Source organism: Osmerus eperlanus, chromosome 17, assembly GCF_963692335.1.
Source record: "Osmerus eperlanus chromosome 17, fOsmEpe2.1, whole genome shotgun sequence".
NCBI lineage: Eukaryota > Metazoa > Chordata > Actinopteri > Osmeriformes > Osmeridae > Osmerus > Osmerus eperlanus.
Window position 1 is genome coordinate 9,834,634 of NC_085034.1, and position 20,877 is coordinate 9,855,510.

Here is a 20,877-nt window from a genome sequence, read left to right on the forward strand (position 1 = left end):
CTAGAGTCAACTTTCGCTTTTTCTGTTTCTCAGTGTATACCTCTACTTGTAGCTCTTATAATCTGTATCCATATCTATTGACCTATTTTCTTGTTTCTTCTCATATCTAAATACTGCTATAGGTGAGTGCTTTCACACCATCCTTAGAGTGTGTAGACAGAGGCAGAAGAATGCAGATTCTCAACTAACAACATGCATTGTGGGATTTCCAAAATACAACATTCAGCAGAGCTGGTGATGATCACGTGATCAATTATTCATGTGCTCAGTTAGGGGGATGCCTCTGTCTTCCGGGCCAACACACTAGACCCTTTGTTTTGATTTACTCTCTTGAATGAGTTATTATTTAAAACTGGGTAAAAGCACATTGTCCTCATTTAAATGGGTTGAAGTATCGTCATTTCACTGGGGAGAACTTGTGCAGGAAAAGATTTGTGTCAGGGATGCTCTCTGTCCTTAAACCCAGCAGGGGGTTCATTGAGGGGACACAAACCTGACAAGAGCAGCATTACTGACGCTAAGCTAATGCTAAGGTGCTAAACCCAAGAAATCACACCTTAGACAGATACTTAACAGTGTCCCACCAGGAGCCACCTGGCTGCCCCCAGACTCCATATGGTCTTTCGACGTTCCCAAACATCGCAAATGTCAACCACGGGGATTATAAGTCCTTTGAGAAACCGTTCAGTCCAGCCTAACCTTGAGACAAACGGAGTGAGATCTTAAGGCCTCTTGCCAGGATTCAGTGCTTGCCTAATTTGAAAGCTACAGGGTTTGAGAGATGGATGATGTAATAGGGTTTGAAGAACTGGCAGGACACTAGGAACTGTGTGCCATCTGTCCAAACCCTCACACAAGACAGACTGACAGGGAAACAAACAGCCAGGCAGGGGGCAGCGCTACAAACAGATAGACAGACAAACTGACCAAATAGTGCGAATAGTGTGTAAATGTTCATAACTTCCTCACTCAGACCACCTGACATTGTCCATAATTTGATACAGATGTAATTGGTGAGAGCTACATACCAAGAGGGTGAGTTGTTGGTGGGGATGCCAGTAAACACATAACACGTAAACATTACTCTGAATGCAGACTTTGTTTTTAGCTCTCAACCCAGTCACAGGATGACATGTAGGCATAGAACTGAGAATGTTCTGGAACCTGAAACAGTAGGTGGTGTTGCATCTGATGACTTTTAAACAGGAAAAGACACCACTATGTTGTGCATTCTGGTTACCATGTCATATTTGTCATCATTATCTTCATTATCGCACCCAATCCTACTTCTTCTTCTCAGGCTCTCCTAACATACTCTCTCGCCTTTGTCTGAACCTTCCATTTCCTCTTCATCCTTCACTTTCCTCACAAGTTTCACCTCCTCATCGTCATTAGTAACCTACATAAATGATCTCAGAACACTGGTTGCCCTAACACTGTGTTGGTATGTGATGGAAAGAGAGAAAGAGTAACTGCGGAGGATCTCTGTTTGCTAGTCTGTCTTGTTGTTCAGGTCCCACAGAAATGCACAAAGCCGGTTATATACAAGAATGAAGGTAAACATAAACTGAAATGTAATACAAAGTAAAAATGGAAAACAAAGCATTGTAACTGTACTTCTTTTATTGGGAAAGTGCTCTGTATATGGCCTTTTGTCAGATTGCTTTACTCACCATCAATCAATCAAGGAGATGTCCAGTGTGTGTTTCTGTCTCTCTGTATGTGTGACTCTTGTGTTATGGGGTCAGATGATAAGAATATTATGTTAGTGACGCAAGATGGCAATTCACCTGTTAACCTTTCATAGCCACTCATGAATGTCAAACCAGTTTGCATGAAACATAAACATGCCTCAGATTCAATCAAAAGAAGTATACTTTAGTCAGCCTGTGAGGTCTTGACAAGTCTTATTGTTCTGAATTAGTCAGTGTTAGTCAGTCTGGCCAAGGCCTAGTGGGGGAGTCAGAAAGAACATATTGGATGCATGTAACCCCCCCCCCCCCCCAGGCTTTACGATAAAATATGCAGCAAGTCTACTTACTTCCTACACTTGTTCTGCTGAGTTGTTAGTGTATAGTGCTGTGTGTAAGGACAGTATACAGCGGTATACATTGGTCTCTTATTTTTTTCCAAAGCTGTATATACAAATAGTGAAATAGTGAATAGTGACCCGTGTCTGAGCAGTAGTTATTCCAACCACGTCTCATCCACACGCACCATACGCACCCCAAGGCTATGTGTAGTAACTGGAGCACGTTCAAATTGTCGAGTTTTAATTATTTATTAACGGTTTTGCTACAATGAAAGAACACAATTTCAATGTCACACAACAGATAGCCTTCCCGTGCATGACTTGCTGGAAAAGATTACGGTATTTGACTTTTTTCAATACTTTGCGGCCATTAATAATTCAGCGTGACTACGAATGTCCATTGATTTATTTCATTATCAGCTGCTGCAATATCGGCTTTGTCAAGTTAATACCTCCATTAACAACTACACAGTTCAAACAAACATAAACTAATGACACAGCATCATAATCGCAACCTGTGCGTTTTATGCCCTCCCCATTCTACTGTAGCCTCCTCGCTTGTTATGAAAGCCATGGGCGGACGGGACTGTACCATTCCAACGTTGATGTGCTGCTTTATTAGGATTATTAACGAAACACTTATGTACAATTTATAGTATTTATGTACATTTGTCTTTTACCATTTATAAATACGATGTTACCACTGCTTAATGTTCTTAGTAAGATCTATTAAGAGCGTTTTGGAAGTGTCCACTCCCGCTGCCACTAGGTTGGATTATTCCTTATACAGCCATGTTGGATGGAGCTGCTTATTGACTGAACTCTCTCGCTGGAGTTCCGATGAAAGTTTAGACCTTGCGATTTGTCTTCTAGACGTCGCAAGAATTTTGACCTATTACACTGTCAATGGAAATGCATTAAGTAGCGTTTCTAAACGACCGTCACGTTTAGATACTTTCCAATAATATACCAGAAAGGGACCCGCACCGGTGTGAGGGTTTGGTAGCAGGCCACGGGACAATGATCACTGTTTGACTATTTTCTATCCTGGATTGAATAGAACTAGTTAGAATCATAGCACACGTTTTGTTGATTATACACAATGAGCAGTCATCCGCCACAACGGCGGCCAACAAATGCTGGATCTATCGTGCTCACGCCGCAAGAAAATGATTGCCTTTTCAACTACCTTGGCAGGAAATGTATTGTAAGTTTATCGATTTTTGTTTCTTAAAAAGAGCGAACATGTTGTCTTCTGCCCTAGAATTTAACGCGTAACGCTATATTGGTGTTGGGTCTATATTTGGAGGTTTTCATGTTTGTTGAGAACATGGGAATGACTCTTCAAGGTATTTTGCCCTTGGAGCAAGAGGGTAGGGAGTGTTTACATCCCGGGACAGTGTTTTACTGGCGGTTGAAACTTTTAGCCAAGCCTCGAGGCCTGGACGGTGCTTGACACACCTGAGAAGGAACATAACTGGTGTTTTGTCAGACACTACATTCCCACAATGTCCGGAGTTACAGTGCAAATAAATGCATCTGTTTAAGCCATTAGCTGTAAAACGACTTGCTTTATGCTGACATTACATAATGTCCTTGGCAGGTTTCAGAAGTAAGACTGTTTTCGGAACAATGTATCTACCAGACCTAGTCGAGTTTTCGCATAAAAGCGCCTACAATTTAATTGATGCCTGTCTCGTTTTTTGGGAATTCAGGAAGAAGCCTGTCTGCCGCCAAGTAGTGGTGATGATGCATGACAGAGTAGTTTTGCCAGTGCTACACTGTAGCAAAATAGCATGGCCTGAAATTGATAGTTTGTTTCGAGTCTGTCTTACAAAATATTTCATATGATAATTTTTATGATTTTATTTTTATGCAGTCATATTAAACATTGTCATGTCTCATTGTTATGACTTGAACTTTCACTGCTGGACTAAAGTGGCGAGGTCGATCTATCTATATTGTCCTCTGAACTTTTAATTGACAATCAGTGTTTTCTATGGTATTTTCTATCTCATTTAATGTCAGTGTTTGAAATAATTCACACCAAGACCCTTCTTACTCTGGTTAAGACAGATTTCTCAAGTGAGGACATCATATTGAGTGTTTATCCATAGAAGTACAGCCTAATCTGATCACAGGAATATGGGTCAGTCACAGTGCCTTGCGTAATGTTTTTTGACTGTTTGGCTCCTTAGTGCTTTTCAAGTCAAGTACTGTAGGCCTGCTGCATGAGCCCTTTAATAGTTTCCCTTGAGTTGAGTTACTGTTTCTCCTTAGGAATGACTTTATTTACCACTCCCTGTGCTACTTCCTCATGTGACCTACCTAGTTTTCAACATTGTCAAGTTATCTACCTTTTAGTTAAAATGTCACTACCTTTTTCTTGGTGGGCTGACAAGATGAAGCCCCACCTCAGTGTCAAGTCCTACAGCCTTACCTGTTTCTCCGGAACTGTAAAAAAAACAGCCAATGACATGAGGCCTCAGACCTTACCATGTGACACAGGCATGGTGAGGAACATTCCCTTCATGGGTCTGTGTGCGTACATGTCTGTCTCTTTCACTTGAAGAAAAATCAAACGAGAACGTCCATGAGAGAGTGATTGCACATTATGTAATGGCCTCATAATGTAAGGAATGGCAGCGATGGCTAAGTAATCATTGTCGCTTAGTCTGTCCAGCAGCAAAAACTCCCACAACCTACTTTAACTATGTTCTACTACTTGTAAACTTTGAATTCCACTTGTGAAAGGCTAGCACGCTAGCAAAGGTCTTCTCTGCCAATATCCACAGCAAATTAGGTCAGGCTACTAACAGCTATAACCTTATCGTAGGACGATTAATGATGTACTACCTATGTGAAAGCAACCCCCTCTAGCCTCAACCCTGAGCATAATCACACTTCAGTGCACCCCAACCTGCACTGTGGGTTTCGCTCAGTCAGTCATTGGTATTCACTAGTGGAGTTTTTGCCATCAGCAGCAGCAGCAATGGGTGAGAGAGATGGAAAGCTGCCCAAATCTCACTGAGTGTGTGTGTGAGAGTGTGTCAGCATAGCAATACACACACACGCCCCCATGAACGCACACACACACACACACACACACAGAGACTGCCTGATCAGCAGTCCTCGCCTACAGGAAGTGCAGTGGTCGACCTCCTCCGGTGTTTTGTGCTGGAGCTTCGGAACATGCTCCTGTTACCCTCCCTCCCTCCTTCTTTCCCTTTCCCCCCTCCCTCATCCCTTTTCAGTGTCTCTCCCTCCCTCTCTCCCCCCCCCTTCATCCCTTCTCTGTGTCTCCCTCCCCCCCCCACCCCCCAATTCTGGACCTCAACTGTCTCTCCACTACATTCCTGGAATGTTAGGAGTTGCACAGTGCTGGCCTCTCTGCCTAAACTGACAGTCGTTAATCCGGATCCTATACTGATTGGGAACCCTGGATATCTGTGTTTCACCAACCATTTACCACATTTTATCTCTGCTCTTTGCTACACAGTTGTGTTCAGCCTCTGGTCTGCACATCTCTGTGTCACTGACTGTCTCTGGAGGAGGGGATCCTTCACTGAATTGCTCCTCCCAATGTTTCTTCAAATGTTTTCTCAAAGATTTTTTTCTGGGAGTTTTCCTTGTCATCCTTGAGGGTTTAGTTTGGTTCATGTGCAGTTCTATGGGCATATGTAAAGCCCTCTGTGACATTGCTTGTGAAAAAGTCAGTACACTGCCAGTCTTTCTCCCCTCAATCCTGTTTAGCCAACCTCCGATTGTCTTTTTCTCCCATCCCTGCCTTCACCCCCCTTTCCAGTGTCTGCCTCTCCTCCTGTTTCAGGTCGACCTCACCTAGAGGGGAAGTGGCATTCTCCCTCCAACCTACTAAACATCTTCATACCCCCCCCCCCCCCCCCTCCCGATTAACCTCCATGCTAAACCCTGAACTAGTCTACCACTCAGCCCATCCGGCCTATTACTCAGTATTTGAGACATCGGCAGTGGAAGCTTTTTTCATTCACCAATCAGATTTATTTTCCCTCCTCATGAATGATCAGGTCGACCGTCTGGTTGTAGATCTGCTTACCTTTTTGAGAGCGGTTAGAGTGAGTGAATAAGTGCCCAGGAGTCTGGAAGCCTAACAATGTGCACGATCCCTAGCCTGTCTATAATGTCCCCAGTGGCCTGGCCTCATCCCTGTATATGGTTACATTGGGAGGATACGGCCTCCCGATCAATAAAGCCTTTCCTGTTTGCGCCGACCTTCGTGAATGTGGACAGATGTGCAGACGTGTGTTTGCGCGAGCGTACAAGGCAGGTGCCACGCTCTGGAACTGAATCGCAACATCATCCCGGACCCAGGCTCAGTTTACTTTACACCCGAGTCGCAGCCTCATGAATAATGCTGAAAACACAACTGATCGGGGAACAGTGCTCGGAGCACCCCACACCCCTCCACCCCCCCTCCCGGCAAGTCAGAAGCCCCCAGCCATCTGTGTGCAGTTAGGTCTGGCAGGGCTGCTTGTTCCAGGGGTGCACATTTTTTTTTTTTTTTTACTGCTGTCTGCTCCAGCCTTTCATCTGGGACCGTAATGGGTCTGGGGGGGCCCTACGGCAGCCTATAAACCTGGAGAAGGTGTGTGTGTGTGTGTGGTGGATCTGTCCGGTTGGAACTTCTCGGAAGGACCGCCCCCCTCTTGCTGGGGTGCTGGGGGTCTCTTAGCCTGATACTTGGCTCCGTAGCCCATCATCGCTGTATTGAGCAGCTCACCAGTACCTTCCACTGACACTCACAGCTAGCTAGCACAATGGCTCTCAGGTTACCAGAAGAATTTTTTCACATTGCTGCAAGCAGAGTCACTAGGTAACCACCACCCCTCATATATAGGTTCCCTAATAGTTGTGCACATAGACCAGGCTACTGCAGCATGCAGTACTTAAGAGTTTGGCCGAGCACGGCTAGGACACAGAGGTGGCCCTAGTACCTGTAGAACCCAAAGATGGCCTAGCACCTTTTAGAACACATACTGTAGGTGTCCCTAGTACCTTTCGCACACATGTATCACAAGTACCTTTAGAACACAGAATTAGCCATAGTACCTTTAGAACACAGAGGTAACCCTAGTGCTTCTGGAAAAGAGACAAAGTGTGGTAAGGACCCAGAGGCCAGGGCGTGGTCTCTGCAGTAAACAGCATGGCCCAGTGCCAGGCAGGAACAGAGATGACAGCGCTATCATGACAGCGCTCACCGACGGACTGGCCTCCTCCCCTCTGTCTCTCGTTATGTGAAGTGAGCCAGTGTCCGCTCTCCCCTCAGAGCCAGTGGCAGCTTGGCCAGACTCCCTGGACTGCGTGTGGAGATTGATAAGATGTAGCCTAGCATCCCAGTGTGCTCTGTTGGTGGACATAGCCCTCATTGGAGGGGGGAGGAGGGGGAGCCGTTGCGGGTGTAATTTAGGGAAACGCAACAAGCATGCCAAATGGTCCATTTGTTAAATGGACGTCCACTGGTTGATGTGGCGAAAGCTAGATTTGATGCACTTGCGGCTGGGATATGGCTTGGCCAACCGTGTGTGTGTGCGTGCTCACTGAAAGGACAGTATTCCTTTGCTCAGGCTGTGTGTGAGTGATGACCAGCTCTGTAGTGTCCCCCCCCAGCCAGTCTCCTTCTCTCTGCCTACCTCTTCTACCTCTCTCTCTAACTCGCCCACCCTCTTCCTTCCTGCTATTCTCTGCCTGTCTGCCTTTCTCTTTCTCTCAAACCCTCCCCGCCTATCCACCTGTCTGCTTCAACTTTCCTCTTAAACTCTATCCCATCGATAACATTTCTCCCCATCTCTCTCTCTATCTCTGTCTACCATCCCTCTTCATATCAGGGGTGGGAAATTAATTTTCCTGAAGGGCCACATGAGAAATTGGGACTGTTGTGGTGGGCTGAACCAATAGGCTGAACTTAATTCAATATAAATGTTATTACTTTATTAAAAAAAACTGTAAATTATATGGTTTTGAGCTGCTACTGGTAATACATGATGTTACAATAAGGCTATGAAAATATGTCAAAATTGTGTGTGTATATATAGTTTTTTTTACATACCTTTAAACCTTCACAAAAATACATAAGATGTACGTTAAAGACCAGCAATTGATTCACTTTATACAAAGCAATAAGTGCTTTTGATGTTTTCCAGTTAACCAGTGAACAAGTGCTTTGAAGTCTGGTTGAATGTCTGAGGTAGATATGCGAAGGACAGCTGACAGGTGATCATCAGGGTCTGCAGCTTAACAAGCAAACCATCAGCGGCCCGCGCCCACTCTGCATCAGTCAAGTTCTTATTTTTTTTCCGCGTGTTTCGTCCCGTACTGCCGATTCAAATTGTAATCCTTCAACACAGCGACCTGTTCTCCACAAACTAAGCACACAGCTTTGCCTTTGACTTCAGTAAACAGATACTTAGAAGTCCATGTCTTGTTAAAAACTCTACATTCTGTATCAACCTTTCGTTTTTTTACCGTGAGCGGCGTGAGCAGACATTTTCGAGGGCTAACCAACTCAGTGTCTCCTGTCGGTGAGAGGCTGTGTAAGCGCACATGCGTAAATCACCTGGTCACTGTAGTCTTTCAGGACTACAGATTTCCTACCGCTCAACACACTTATTTTTTTTAAATTTTATTTACCTCACGTGTGTCGGATCGGGAAATGCCCAGGTCTGCTCTATGTAAACCGTTGTCCCTCTTTGGCACCTAGTCTGTTTTTATGATCCTCATGAGGTATGTTTGTTAGTTATTGGAAGGAAGCACCCTTCCCCCCCTCCGTCCTCTCTTTCTCCAGTAATAAAACCAGTGCTATCTCTAGGGGTTTCCAGTCAATGGCGTGCAATATGGCCAAAGCTTGGCTCTTAACCATGGCTGATGTCACGTCAGGTAACCGGGGTGGCACTAAGGGCTGACAATCTAAAGTAGGTTACCTAGTGCTGTATGCCCAGAACTACAGTTATTCCCCCCCCCCCCGAGTTCAAGAGTTCAAAAGTGACCACTGCTTGTCTTGTGTGTGACGTGTTTGTGTGTCCCCTCCAGTCGCTGTGCTCGGCGGTGGTGCAGGTGTACTCTGCGGAGAGGAATTCGGCCTGGACCAAGAGCTGTTGCGGCGTGGCCTGTCTGGTCAAAGACAACCCACAGAGGTCCTACTTCATCCGGGTCTTCGACATCAAGGTGTGTGTTTATTGATTAGAAAGATGGCAGAGATGTGTTTTGTTTAGAGATTATGACGAGTCGTCATTGTTTTTCTCTCTTTCTCTCTGTCTTTCTCTCCCTTCCTTCATTTTCTTTTGTACAGGATGGCAGAATCTTGTTTGAGCAAGAGCTGTACAACAATTTCACAACCCACAACTCCAGATTGTACTTTATTACTTTTGCCGGAGACGTGAGTCCCCCCCCCCCCCCCCCCAACACACACACACACACGCGCACACTTTTCCTCTATAATTCCGTTCACATGATGCATGGGTGCTGGATGTTTACATAGCAAACAGTTTGGCAGTGCGGTGCAGGGAGCGACAACAGCAGGGTATGTGGTAGGACAGGGACAGTATGAGATAAGGTTCAAAGAACCCTTTCTGCATCCAAGGAGACTACAGCGCCCCTAGTGGGTAAATACCACCAAGCACTGGGCACAGGTGTAACACTTTATAAATATATAAATAAATGTATTTATATATATATATTTGGCTATAACAGTATTCTAAGATTGTGTGTATGTGTTTGTGAAGACATGCCAGGTGGGTCTCAACTTTGCCAGTGAGGAAGAGGCCAAACGTTTCCGAAGTGCGTTGGCGGACCTGCTTGGGAGAAGACAACGGAAATCTGGTACCTTACCCCACCCACTCCACCATTTTGAATAATCTCTGTCTCTCTCTCTCGAAACACTCCCATTACCTCTGCTCTGTTTTCGTCCTCCCTGCCTCTTTTGCTACGATCTATCAACCGCTCTGTTCGTTCTCTCTCTGTCTCTCTTTCCTTGCTAAGACTCTGACTTGGTGGGCAGAGTGCAAACTCGAAATCACTCTCCTGCACCCAAATTGGACTTCTCTTGCAATTTGCCTGATACATTCACCTGTCCACGACACACATGCAGTTCGCCGTTTCCGCTTTGTATCTCGAGCCCCCACGTCTGTTTTCTCGTCTCACGTTTTCCCTCCGCTTCCTCTCTTTTCGTTCGGAGTCTGGTAGTTCCGGGGGTTTTCTCCCGCTGTCCCTGTGAAAGGGCGGCGCCACTCTTTCACTGCTACCGTCCGTCCTCGCTCCTCTCAGTTCGCCGGCTCCGTCCGAAACCTCTTTGTCCCCTGACAGAGCAGAATGCTCGCATTTACAGGCTTTGTTGTTCAAATATACATATATATATATATATATATATTCTTTCCAACCTCCCTGCAGCACCACAGCCTAGCGTCTCAACCCAGTGGGCTGCCCAGTCACTGTTGCCGGTGCTGTGGAGAGGTGCGCGGTTTGGGGATTGTGGTTGTCTTTGTGTTCTCTGTTCCTTTGTTCCTTTTTCGCAATGTAATGATGTGTGTGTGTGTGTGTGTGTGTGCTCCACCTACATACTAACACAAGTCTGCCTAACCCCTTCAAACCCCCTGCTTGAGTAATCAGCGACCTCTCAACTCGATCCCCTTCGGTCTCACTTTCACCTCTTCCCCCCCCATCCCCTAACGCCTAGCTGACCGCTCGAAACACACAGCAGAAAGACGTACGATGGAATCTCACAATCTCCCATCTTGTTGTTTTGCAGAGAAAAGGCGTGACACTCCGAATGGTAGGTTTATGTTACCCGTTTCCCTCTGGTCTTGTTCATCCTTTTAATTATGATTTTGATTTGAGGTGATACTCAATTGAGACTTATTTGAGATCAACACTTTGGTCAGCCAATCAAAAGTTGTGATAAACCCACAGAGTTGTGATACACATGCGTTACGGGAAGCTGAAATGTATGTGTATCTATTTATCCTTATTAGCAAAGACACAGGAACACTCAGTCGCTCGAGGTGGGCTCCATGTCTCTCAGTTTAAGCCAGCGAGAAGGAGAGAGGGATAGAAGGGGAGAGAGAGCAAGGTGTCTGTACCACATGTAATCCAGCTGTGTTGATTCCCTAATGAGTACCACCCCCCCCTCCATCTTTCTACGACCCTAACCACATAAAATGTAGAGGATCTGGTGACCTCCCTGACCCCAGCTGATATACACACCTTCCCCATAAAGAGCATTAGACACTTGCCTGTAGATAGAGAGGAAACAGACTTGCGTGCACACACACACACAGACACACAACCCCTGCCTTGAGTCATTTTTTTCCTATGCCTCTGGCTGAAACACATTCACACACATGCTGTGCTCGACGACACACACATACACCAGACAGCCAGCGGGACAGGATTATTTGACCAGCTTCCTTGCCGTCATCCTAAAACGAACCTAAAACACTGCATCTCTGAGCGCTGCTTTTGTGTGTGTGTGTGTGTGTGTGTGTGAGAGAGGGAGACAGCGAGAGGGAGACAGCGAGAGGGAGACAGCGAGAGGGAGACAGCGAGAGGGAGACAGCGAGAGGGAGACAGCGAGAGGGAGACAGCGAGAGGGAGACAGCGAGAGGGAGACAGCGAGAGGGAGACAGCGAGAGGGAGACAGCGAGAGGGAGACAGCGAGAGGGAGACAGCGAGAGGGAGACAGCGAGAGGGAGACAGCGAGAGGGAGACAGAGAGAGGGAGACAGAGAGAGGGAGACAGAGAGAGGTAGACAGAGAGAGGGAGACGTTCCACATTGAAGATATGTCACTTACTGCCACTGGTGTCCTACCAGAGAAACTGCAGCCAGGGGCTCCTGAGAGATGATCTGGGATCAAGTGGATTGGCCCTCAACCTACAGCTTTGCCCCCCCCCTCCCCCCTTTAGCACATGTTGTGTAATGTTTTGAACCCTGGTCGAGTGTTAAGAGTTGTGCACTCCAGAATGGATCCGATGAAGTACTTTACAAGTCAAATCTGTCGAAGTACACCCGCCTGAATTTCTGTCAGCCCTGCTGTGTGTGTGCGCAGGCAGTGTGTTCGGACAAACAGACACGCAAGGCACTGTTGTGTTTCTGTGGCTCCATATGGTTTATTGTTTTGCGTGACATGAGAGACGCCTCCTCCACTCCCCCTGCCATCCCAGTTATGATACCCATCACCATGGTGATCTGAGAGGATTGGAACACGTGTGCTAATGTATCCAAACAGAAGCACAGCAGTGACAGCCATCCACCTTCTAGGCCCCTGGCTCTGCATGAGGCAACTCTGCCCTTTTTCTTTTGCCCTCCCCTCTGTCTCCCTCCCTCTTTCTCTCGTTCTCGCTCATTCAGCCCTCTCCTCTTTCTCTTTCTATCGCCCTCTCTGTCTGACTTTCTTGACGACCTCCCTCCTTTTTTCTGTCTTTCTCACTCCCCATCTATCTCTCTTTCTCCGTCTCTTCCATTTTTCTTCCCGTCGTAATTTTTTTTTTTCTCTGTCTCATTTTATTTCTCTTTATCCCCTCTGTCTTTCTCATTCTCTTCTACATTTACATTTAGTCATTTAGCAGACACTCTTATCCAGAGCGACATTTGTGTCTCTTTCTCAAACTCCGCCACCCCCCCCGTTCCCAGCCAGACCATGTCCTCCTATACACACTCATCATGTTTAAGAACTGTCGGATTAGGTTGGATTAAAGTGGACAGGCTTTAATGGTTATGTAAAAAATCCAGCAACCGCGTAATTTACCCGGCTTACAACGGGCGCTCCATGGGCGGAGTTTGGTTCTGGAGTGGAGTGAGAGAGAAAGAGGGAAGGGAGGGAGGGATGGAGTGCGAATGATGATCTGTATGTGCTCCCTGCGGTGTAAAGGAGAGATGAGAGGCGGCTTTAGGGATGGATTGGAGGTGGAGCCAACTGGAGAGAAAAAGCAAGATTTTGCCCAGCCCTGGTCAGCACGCATCGCTTAGAGCACCAGTGTGTGTCTACCGCTAGTTTCTGTTTTGGATTTGCTCTCTCTCTCCTGCCTCAAAATGCCCGACTACCCTGCTTTGCCTCTTGCTGTAGCTGGACCTACGCAGCCCAATCTTAAGGACATCTGATGGGATCTGTAGTCTTTAAATAGTCTTTTTCCAACGTTGTTCTCTGGTCGTGTGCCTCAGTTTCGGCTCCGGTGTCTTCTTATTCTTCGCTAACCAGGTGCCTGGATAACCCCCCCCCACGCCCGCTCAACTCTCTCCTCATCGCCACTTCTTCTTTCTGGGTCTTTTGGTCCCACAGTCAGACACAGAAGCTGTAGTCTCTTGCCAGACGCTCCTCTTGTGCGTCTCGTGTCGAGGCGGCGTGCGCATGCCCGCACGGCGGCGCCGGTGACATGATGTTCTGCACCACCTTCCTGTCCGCCCCCTCAGAGGAGCTGGTGGGCGACGGCGGGGGCGACGGCGGGGGAGGGGCGACCCCCGGGGGCTGCCTCTCCACCCTCCACTGCCTGGTCCTCCCCCAGGAGGAGCTGTACGCCCCCCTACCCTCCTCCCCTGGCTCCTCCGCCTCCCGTTTCTCCCTGTGCCATGGCCGGCGGGCCTGCGGCATGGTGGGCAAGATGCTGCTGGACGTCAACATGGTGGCGTGCGGCGGGCGGGCGGTGGGGGAGCGGGGCCAGAGGCGCCGAAGCTGCTCGGCCTCGCCCCCGCCCAGGAAGAGCCCTAGTAGGGACACTCACAAAGGTAGCCCCCCCCAACCAATAGCCCAAAATAGGCATTCGCAGGACACCTCAGGTCCAGTGCCTAACTGGGATTGTTTTATTTGGGGGGGGGGGGGTCTTTCCTCAGGGTATTTTGTCGGATGATTGTGCGTCTGTGCTCTGGTTGTTGTGGCGGCTTGGAAGCAGGAGGAGCCTTGGAGGATTCCACTTTGGTTTAAGTTGCCATCTGCTGGACCTGTTATCTTTTTGAAGTGGTTCTAGTTTGTTTGCGTTTGAGAGCGAACCAGGGGGGTATTCCAGAAAGCAGGTTGTTCGACATAACAGTGGTAAATTAACTCTCCAGCTGGCGCACAATGTTGCAGCAACTTACAGGCCATGTTGCTACAACGCTGAGCGTCAGCTGGGGAGTTAATTTACCGCCCTGGTCTGTTCCTGGGGACTGGCCATGGAGTTTGCAGAGTGTGTTTGCAGGTATTTGGATGCCACAGTTCGGTTTTATGTGTCCAATCTGAGTGTCGTAGAGGGCTTTACAGAGAGGAGAGACGGTTTTAATACGCTGCGTCCATCTGATAGCAAAGTGCTGCTTACCCTCTGATCCCAAAATCGAAACTCTTCCTCACTTCCTGTTTCCTGCTCACACTAAATCTAAGAACGCTGCCTGAAAGGGTTCAGTGTATGGTGAACCATATCGGTCAGATATGGTGGGCTGAAAATTCCATCGGCCCGCCCTCTGTATATCTATAACCCCTTGCAGTCCTGGGACTTGTAGTTCTGAGCCCCCCTCTCTCTCTCTCTCCCCCCCCCCCCCCCCCCCCCCGCCCCAGGTCCTGCCCTCCCCATGGCGACCGTGGACATCAAGAACCCAGAGATCAACAACGCGCCACGCTTCCACAACAACGCCCAGGTCAACAACATCATGCACTCGTCCTTCGCCAAGAAGGAGAAGAAGGTGAAGGGCAAGAAGAAGAGATTGACCAAGGCTGACATCGGCACGCCCAGCAACTTCCAGTGAGTTGGGGGGGGGGGGGGGGGGGATGCCGGGGCTGTTGTCATTCAGAGGAATTCCGCGGTGGTCGTACTACATTCGCACTGCACAACCTACCTCATCGGCAGTGTGTATTGCATCCCGTTGAGAAACTGGTTGGGGGCATGTCATATATCATCAAACCCTTAATCTGATGTAATGCATGTATGTTTCATGTGTAATAGGGATGAATTGATGATGGGAGGATAATCTGGACAGGATGTTTCAGGAACAGGTTTGCTGCGTAGAAAACGAGGGGATGGGGCAAGGCTTGTTTTATAGTCCTACAATATTTACCCCCCACGGTTTGTACATGCCTACACATATCAGTGGTGGAACATGGCTCTGTTGGTAGGTGACTGGTCCAGGTTTCTCTTGGTGTCGTGTTAAGGCCTCTCTCCCTCTTGTGTTTCCCTCCAGGCACATTGGACATGTAGGCTGGGACCCCAACACAGGCTTTGATGTGAGTATGGCTTATTATGGTCTGGATAAACAATCGTCAAGGGAGTCTTCTGAGCCAGGCTCTCGTCAGGGTCTGATGTCAGGAGTGCATCATTGTTTTCTCCCCAGAAAAGCTTAAATGTCAAATACAATTTCCCTGAGATATTAAACTGGGCTGCCAAAGTAGTCAGCAGAGTTACACAAGGCGATTTAGAGAAATAAACCTGTACCTCCTATAATCCCCCTGCCCCCATGATATAACAAAAATTGGGTTGCTACCATGGATTTCATTTCGTACACAAGATATTACAATGAGTTTTCCTTGTTCAAAAGAAATAAATACATAAAAAAAGATATTTTCATATGGCTTTGATAAAATTCTACCGTACCCTGCTTAATTAGGCCTTTAATTAAAGCATTTCTCTCACAGCACATATAGGACCTAAAGATTTTCCAATCAACTGAGGTTTTTCCTATGCCTCAGTCTCCCTGTGCTGATTGGAGAAGTCCATTCACTACAATAGAACAAACAGACCCAGCTCTGACCTCTGGCTTTCTGCCAAGAGGTGGCATCTTAACGGTGCAGAACATTTAGGTAATCTGGCACGGTTGGTAGGCCGCTAGTTTAAGCAAGATTCATCTCAGTGCCTACCTGACAACACCAGCACCACACCACAAGGTGGCAATGTAGGGGCAGGCTAAAGCAGTGTGTGTAAACATAGAATACTAGGAGACTCAATAATTTCCTTTAAACATCCAGGTTCTGCTGAAGGAAAGTTGTAACCCCGTCAAGTTCTTATAGATGATCTGATCCAGTCAGTCTCTAACCCGTTTATTTCTGTCCCTCACAGTTGAACAACCTGGACCCAGAGCTGAAGAACCTGTTTGACATGTGTGGCATCTCGGAGGCCCAGCTGAAGGACAAGGAGACCTCCAAGGTCATCTATGACTTCATTGAGAAGAAGGGGGGAGTGGAGGCCGTCAAGAACGAACTCCGGAGACAAGGTCAGAATCTCCAGTGAGGACCAGAGAGGGTGTGTGTGTGTTCAGAGGATGTGTGTTCAGAGGATGATGGCAGGGTGTAAACCACATGGCAAACAAGGGTAATGTTATTAGCACCATGGTTCAATATGGAATAATTCGGTCAAACCATTAGACCTCCCGTAACTAGTGTACAGATGTATATTTGGTCATGTGGCATTTGTTTCAAAGCCAGTACCTCCATATCTATCAATATCGGTCTACTGTTAACCTGTGTGGTCTAGTTTAGGTCCGTTGTAAACCTGTGAGGGATAGTGTAGGTCTGTTAACCTGTGAGGGCTAGTGTAGGTCTGTTAACCTGTGTGGTCTAGTCTAGGTCTGTTGATAACCTGTGAGGGCTAGTGTAGGTCTACTGTTAACCTGTGAGGGCCAGTGTAGGTCTACTGCTAACCTGTGAGGGCTAGTGTAGGTCTACTGTTAACCTGTGAGGGCTAGTGTAGGTCTGTTGATAACCTGTGAGGGCTAGTGTAGGTCTACTGTTAACCTGTGAGGGCCAGTGTAGGTCTACTGCTAACCTGTGAGGGCTAGTGTAGGTCTACTGTTAACCTGTGAGGGCTAGTGTAGGTCTGTTGTTAACCTGTGAGGGCTAGTGTAGGTCTGTTGTTAACCTGTGAGGGCTAGTTTAGGTCTGTTGTTAACCTGTGAGGGCTAGTGTAGGTCTGTTGTTAACCTGTGAGGGCTAGTTTAGGTCTGTTGTTAACCTGTGAGGGCTAGTGTAGGTCTACTGTTAACCTGTGAGGGCTAGTTTAGGTCTACTGTTAACCTGTGAGGGCTAGTGTAGGTCTGTTGTTAACCTGTGAGGGCTAGTGTAGGTCTACTGTTAACCTGTGAGGGCTAGTGTAGGTCTGTTGTTAACCTGTGAGGGCTAGTGTAGGTCTGTTGTTAACCTGTGAGGGCTAGTTTAGGTCTGTTGTTAACCTGTGAGGGCTAGTGTAGGTCTACTGTTAACCTGTGAGGGCTAGTTTAGGTCTACTGTTAACCTGTGAGGGCTAGTGTAGGTCTACTGTTAACCTGTGAGGGCTAGTAGTGTAGGTCTACCTTTAACCTGTGAGAGCTAGTGTAGGTCTACCTTTAACATGTGAGAGCTAGTCTAGTCTGCTGTTAACCTGTGAGGGCTCGTCTAGTCTACTGTTAACCTGTGTGATTGTGTTCCTCAGGTCCCCCCAGATGGAGTGGTAGGTCTGTCTGCATGGTTTTGCCGTGTGAGCAATCAATTATAGTAATCAATGACCTTCCATGTTAATACAGTGTTGCTATAGGTTGATAAACATACATAAAGTGAAGCTTGTTATGGTCTTGATTTACATGTCATAAGATTACATGCATGGATTGATTTAAGTAGTATGTTGTGGTATTGTGGTGATCCATCTTTATTTGTCTTGCCGTTCTGTGTTGCCTTTCTGTGAGAAGATGCACAGCAAGACATTTTAGTGTAATTTCTTAGGATTTAGGCTGAGAGTTGCTGGATTCAGTCAATCCCAAACAGCCTAATCCCTATCCCAATACACAGTCAGTCAGACTTTTAAGGTCTCTGTAAATTGCTGGGTCAGGGTTGGTAAATAGTGTGACATGGAGGTAATGCCCCTAGTGGCCTGCTTTTTGAACTGCATGGTTAGATAAATGATATGGACAGCTCTTAAGACGTAAGTTTTGAAGCACAATGTGAAGAAAGTTTGATGTTGGCTTGTTATACTGAACCGAGCTCCTCCTCTTCTCATGTTCTCCAGCCCCCCCACCCCCACCCTCCAGAGGTGGTCCTCCGCCCCCGCCCCCCCACCACGGCTCAGCCCCCCCTCCGCCTCCCCCTGCCAGGGGCAGAGGGGCTCCTCCGCCCCCTCCCCCGACTCGGGCCCCGACCTCCGCCCCCCCACCACCTCCGCCCTCCCGGCCGGGCATGGGTGCCCTGCCTCCGCCGCCTCCCCCCAGCCGGGGGCCCCTCCCCCCTCCACCGCAACCCTCCCACGACAGCATCGCCCCCCAGGCACCACCTCCCCCGCCCCCGCCCCCCTCCTCCGCCCCAGCAGGCATGGGCTCTGGAGCTCCTCCGCCGCCGCCTCCCCCTCCGCCCCCGGGCCCCCCACCCCCGGGGCCCCCACCACTGCCGGAGGCTAACGGAGGAGACGGGGGTGTGCCCTCGCCCCTGGGCGTGGGTAAGAATGCCCTGCTGAGCCAGATCCGGGAGGGAGCCAACCTGAAGAAGGTGGAGCAGAAGGAGCGTCCCGTCTCCACCAACACCGGCAGAGATGCCCTGCTGGACCAGATCAGACAGGGCACCAAACTGAAAAACGTGAGGGGACTCTGACCCTCTGTGACCAACCCCCCCCCCCCTCTCCCACACACACACACACATACAGCGCTCACACAGAACCAGAAGCGCCTTCATACTCCCTAACATACCACAATTGACCTTTTTTATGTATGAACACCAGATATGCCTACTAAAGACAATGTTTGTGTGCGTTTTGCAGGTGCCAGACACTGCCGATTCGGGCCCCCCCACCCCAGCCCCATCGGCCGGCATTGTAGGGGCTCTTATGGAGGTGATGCAGAAGAGGAGCAAAGCCATCCACTCCTCAGGTACACACACACACAATGCTATCCACAAATGCAGACACTACACTGTTGTTGGTTACATATTCCCAAATCTCTCGCTCTCCCTAACTTCATAGATGACGACGAGGATGATGATGAAGATGAGGACTTTGAGGATGATGATGAGTGGGAGGACTAGCTTAACGCTCCCCCCCCCCTCCCGTGGAAGATTACCACACAATATTGTTTCTTGTCTTTCTGAATCTTATTAAAATTCTAATGTAAATGTTCTATCGATTTGTTGTATATTTTTGTTGCCTTTAAGCTTCTTTTTTTTTTTTTTTTATCTGTGCAATACCTCATGTAATCTGTAAAGGTTTGTCATGTATCTTTTTGTAAAGTATTCGCTCTCTCCCTCCCTGATGAACATGTGCAATTTTACATCGAGTTTGTCTCGACACATGGAGTTGAATGTTTCTTTTTGTGTGCTTTTGTCAGCAATTGGTATGGAGAGAGATCTATTGAACAAATTGACAGAAACCCATAAATGTAATTCATTGTCAGTACAAATCGAGAACACTATTTTAATACCCTGCCCCTAATAACTTTTATTTTTGTGTACTCAAAGAATCCTAATTTAGCTCTCCTATTTTCCTAAAGAATCCCCTCTCTTTTGGAAATATTTATCCCCATCTGCTGTCTATTGTAAATTTGTCTCAGAGTTTTTTTTTGAGCCTGTTATATTTTTGCACGAATCGAGAGGAAGGGAAGGGGGGCTCACTACTTGAGTACAGGAGTCAACTTCCTGTCTTCATCTGAACCTGCTGGGTTACGATTTAAAGGCTATGATGTAAAGTACAGTTCAACATCCAGCACTCTACACTACACTTTGACCAAGACTATACACACACATATACTGTATACACACAAAAGACCCGCAACATGGTTTGTTTTATGGAGCTCAAAAGGTTCTCACTACAACATCCACCGTTCAGTTTTTATCTTTCTTTGTATTCTTTAGTTTTGTCTGTCTCTTTACAGTAGTATTCAGACGTAATTGTTTGAATCAGGTGAGCGTTCGTACAGTATAAAATGCTTGAGAGTAAAAGAAACACTTTTTTGAATTCTACAAAGCTGCTGTTTACCACTGTGTAAATTGGGGTTGTGATACTAAAACATGCCGTGGGAGGAATCGCAGAATGACACAAGACTCAAGCCCCCTTGACACTAACCCATCCCCCAAGCAGAGTAATACTGCATATTTTAACAGGCAGCCGCGTCTACGGCAGCGCTGACTGACTGTCTCGAACCGGCTGTTATCACCTGTTTATCTCTTCCCCATTCAGCAGTTAGTGACTGTACTCAGTCAATAGGCCACGGACATCAAAACCCGTGAGATTAGGTTGGAAAAATAACGGATTATTAAATTGTACACTATAATAAATGTTAATATTTCCATAGCTTTGTTTCTGTGTTTTTTTTCTTATTGGTGGCCAGATTGGGCCACTGAAAATCTTGGGGTGGTACACTAAAATCAAAAGCCATAAATTATATTATACTGTTGTACTATATAAGCTACTTGAAAATGTATGTTAATATGAAAGTTAAAGAATTGCATACTTATTTTAGAGTTAATGCAGCGATTGTATCAGTGGGGCCCTGCCTCCCCCCCCCCCCCCTTGGGGGTGCCACTGTGCCAATTGTAATGTTAGTGGGGGTATTGTGTGCACATCATGTGGTCAGATACTTGTCTTAGTGTGATGGTGTCTTTCTGGCTCAGATGACTGCTTTCAACTTATCTGTGTGTGTGTGTGCCCCCCCCCCCCCATAGAGCATGGTTTGGCATCCTTATGAAGCTGGTATTTCTTCACCTGAGGTACAGACAGCATGACTGATCAGGAAACAGCTGTGTGTGTGTGTGTGTTTGTCCTTGCTGTGGACAGTATTGAAGGGGATTACATGTCGTACTTTCCACACTTCCAAGGCCATATCCAAACCAACCATACCCACACAAACACGGGTCACAGTAGGTCACAGTATAAATTGCAGCCACCCCCTCTTCATATACAGTGTTCTTATT

The 20,877-nt window shown here is 47.3% G+C and overlaps 1 protein-coding gene across 3 annotated transcripts; it reads left to right on the forward strand.

Moving 5' to 3' along the window:
• The first annotated feature begins 2,756 nt into the window (after positions 1–2,756).
• LOC134037503 (actin nucleation-promoting factor WASL-like) lies at positions 2,757–20,257 on the forward strand. 3 transcript variants are annotated; one of them, XM_062482808.1, is made up of 11 exons: positions 2,758–3,239; positions 9,098–9,232; positions 9,357–9,443; positions 9,790–9,886; positions 10,812–10,835; positions 14,584–14,767; positions 15,204–15,246; positions 16,076–16,229; positions 17,993–18,552; positions 18,734–18,842; positions 18,935–20,257. In XM_062482808.1, the coding sequence occupies exons 1-11, from the start codon at positions 3,135–3,137 to the stop codon at positions 18,994–18,996; spliced, it is 1,560 nt and encodes a 519-aa protein (XP_062338792.1). In that variant the 5' UTR covers positions 2,758–3,134; the 3' UTR covers positions 18,997–20,257. The 3 variants fall into 3 exon arrangements, with proteins under 3 accessions (XP_062338793.1, XP_062338792.1, XP_062338794.1); XM_062482809.1 differs by lacking the exon at positions 10,812–10,835 and having other exon boundaries at positions 2,757–3,239; XM_062482810.1 differs by lacking the exons at positions 2,758–3,239; positions 9,098–9,232; positions 9,357–9,443; positions 9,790–9,886; positions 10,812–10,835 and adding an exon at positions 12,674–13,781.
• Positions 20,258–20,877: the final 620 nt, after the last annotated feature.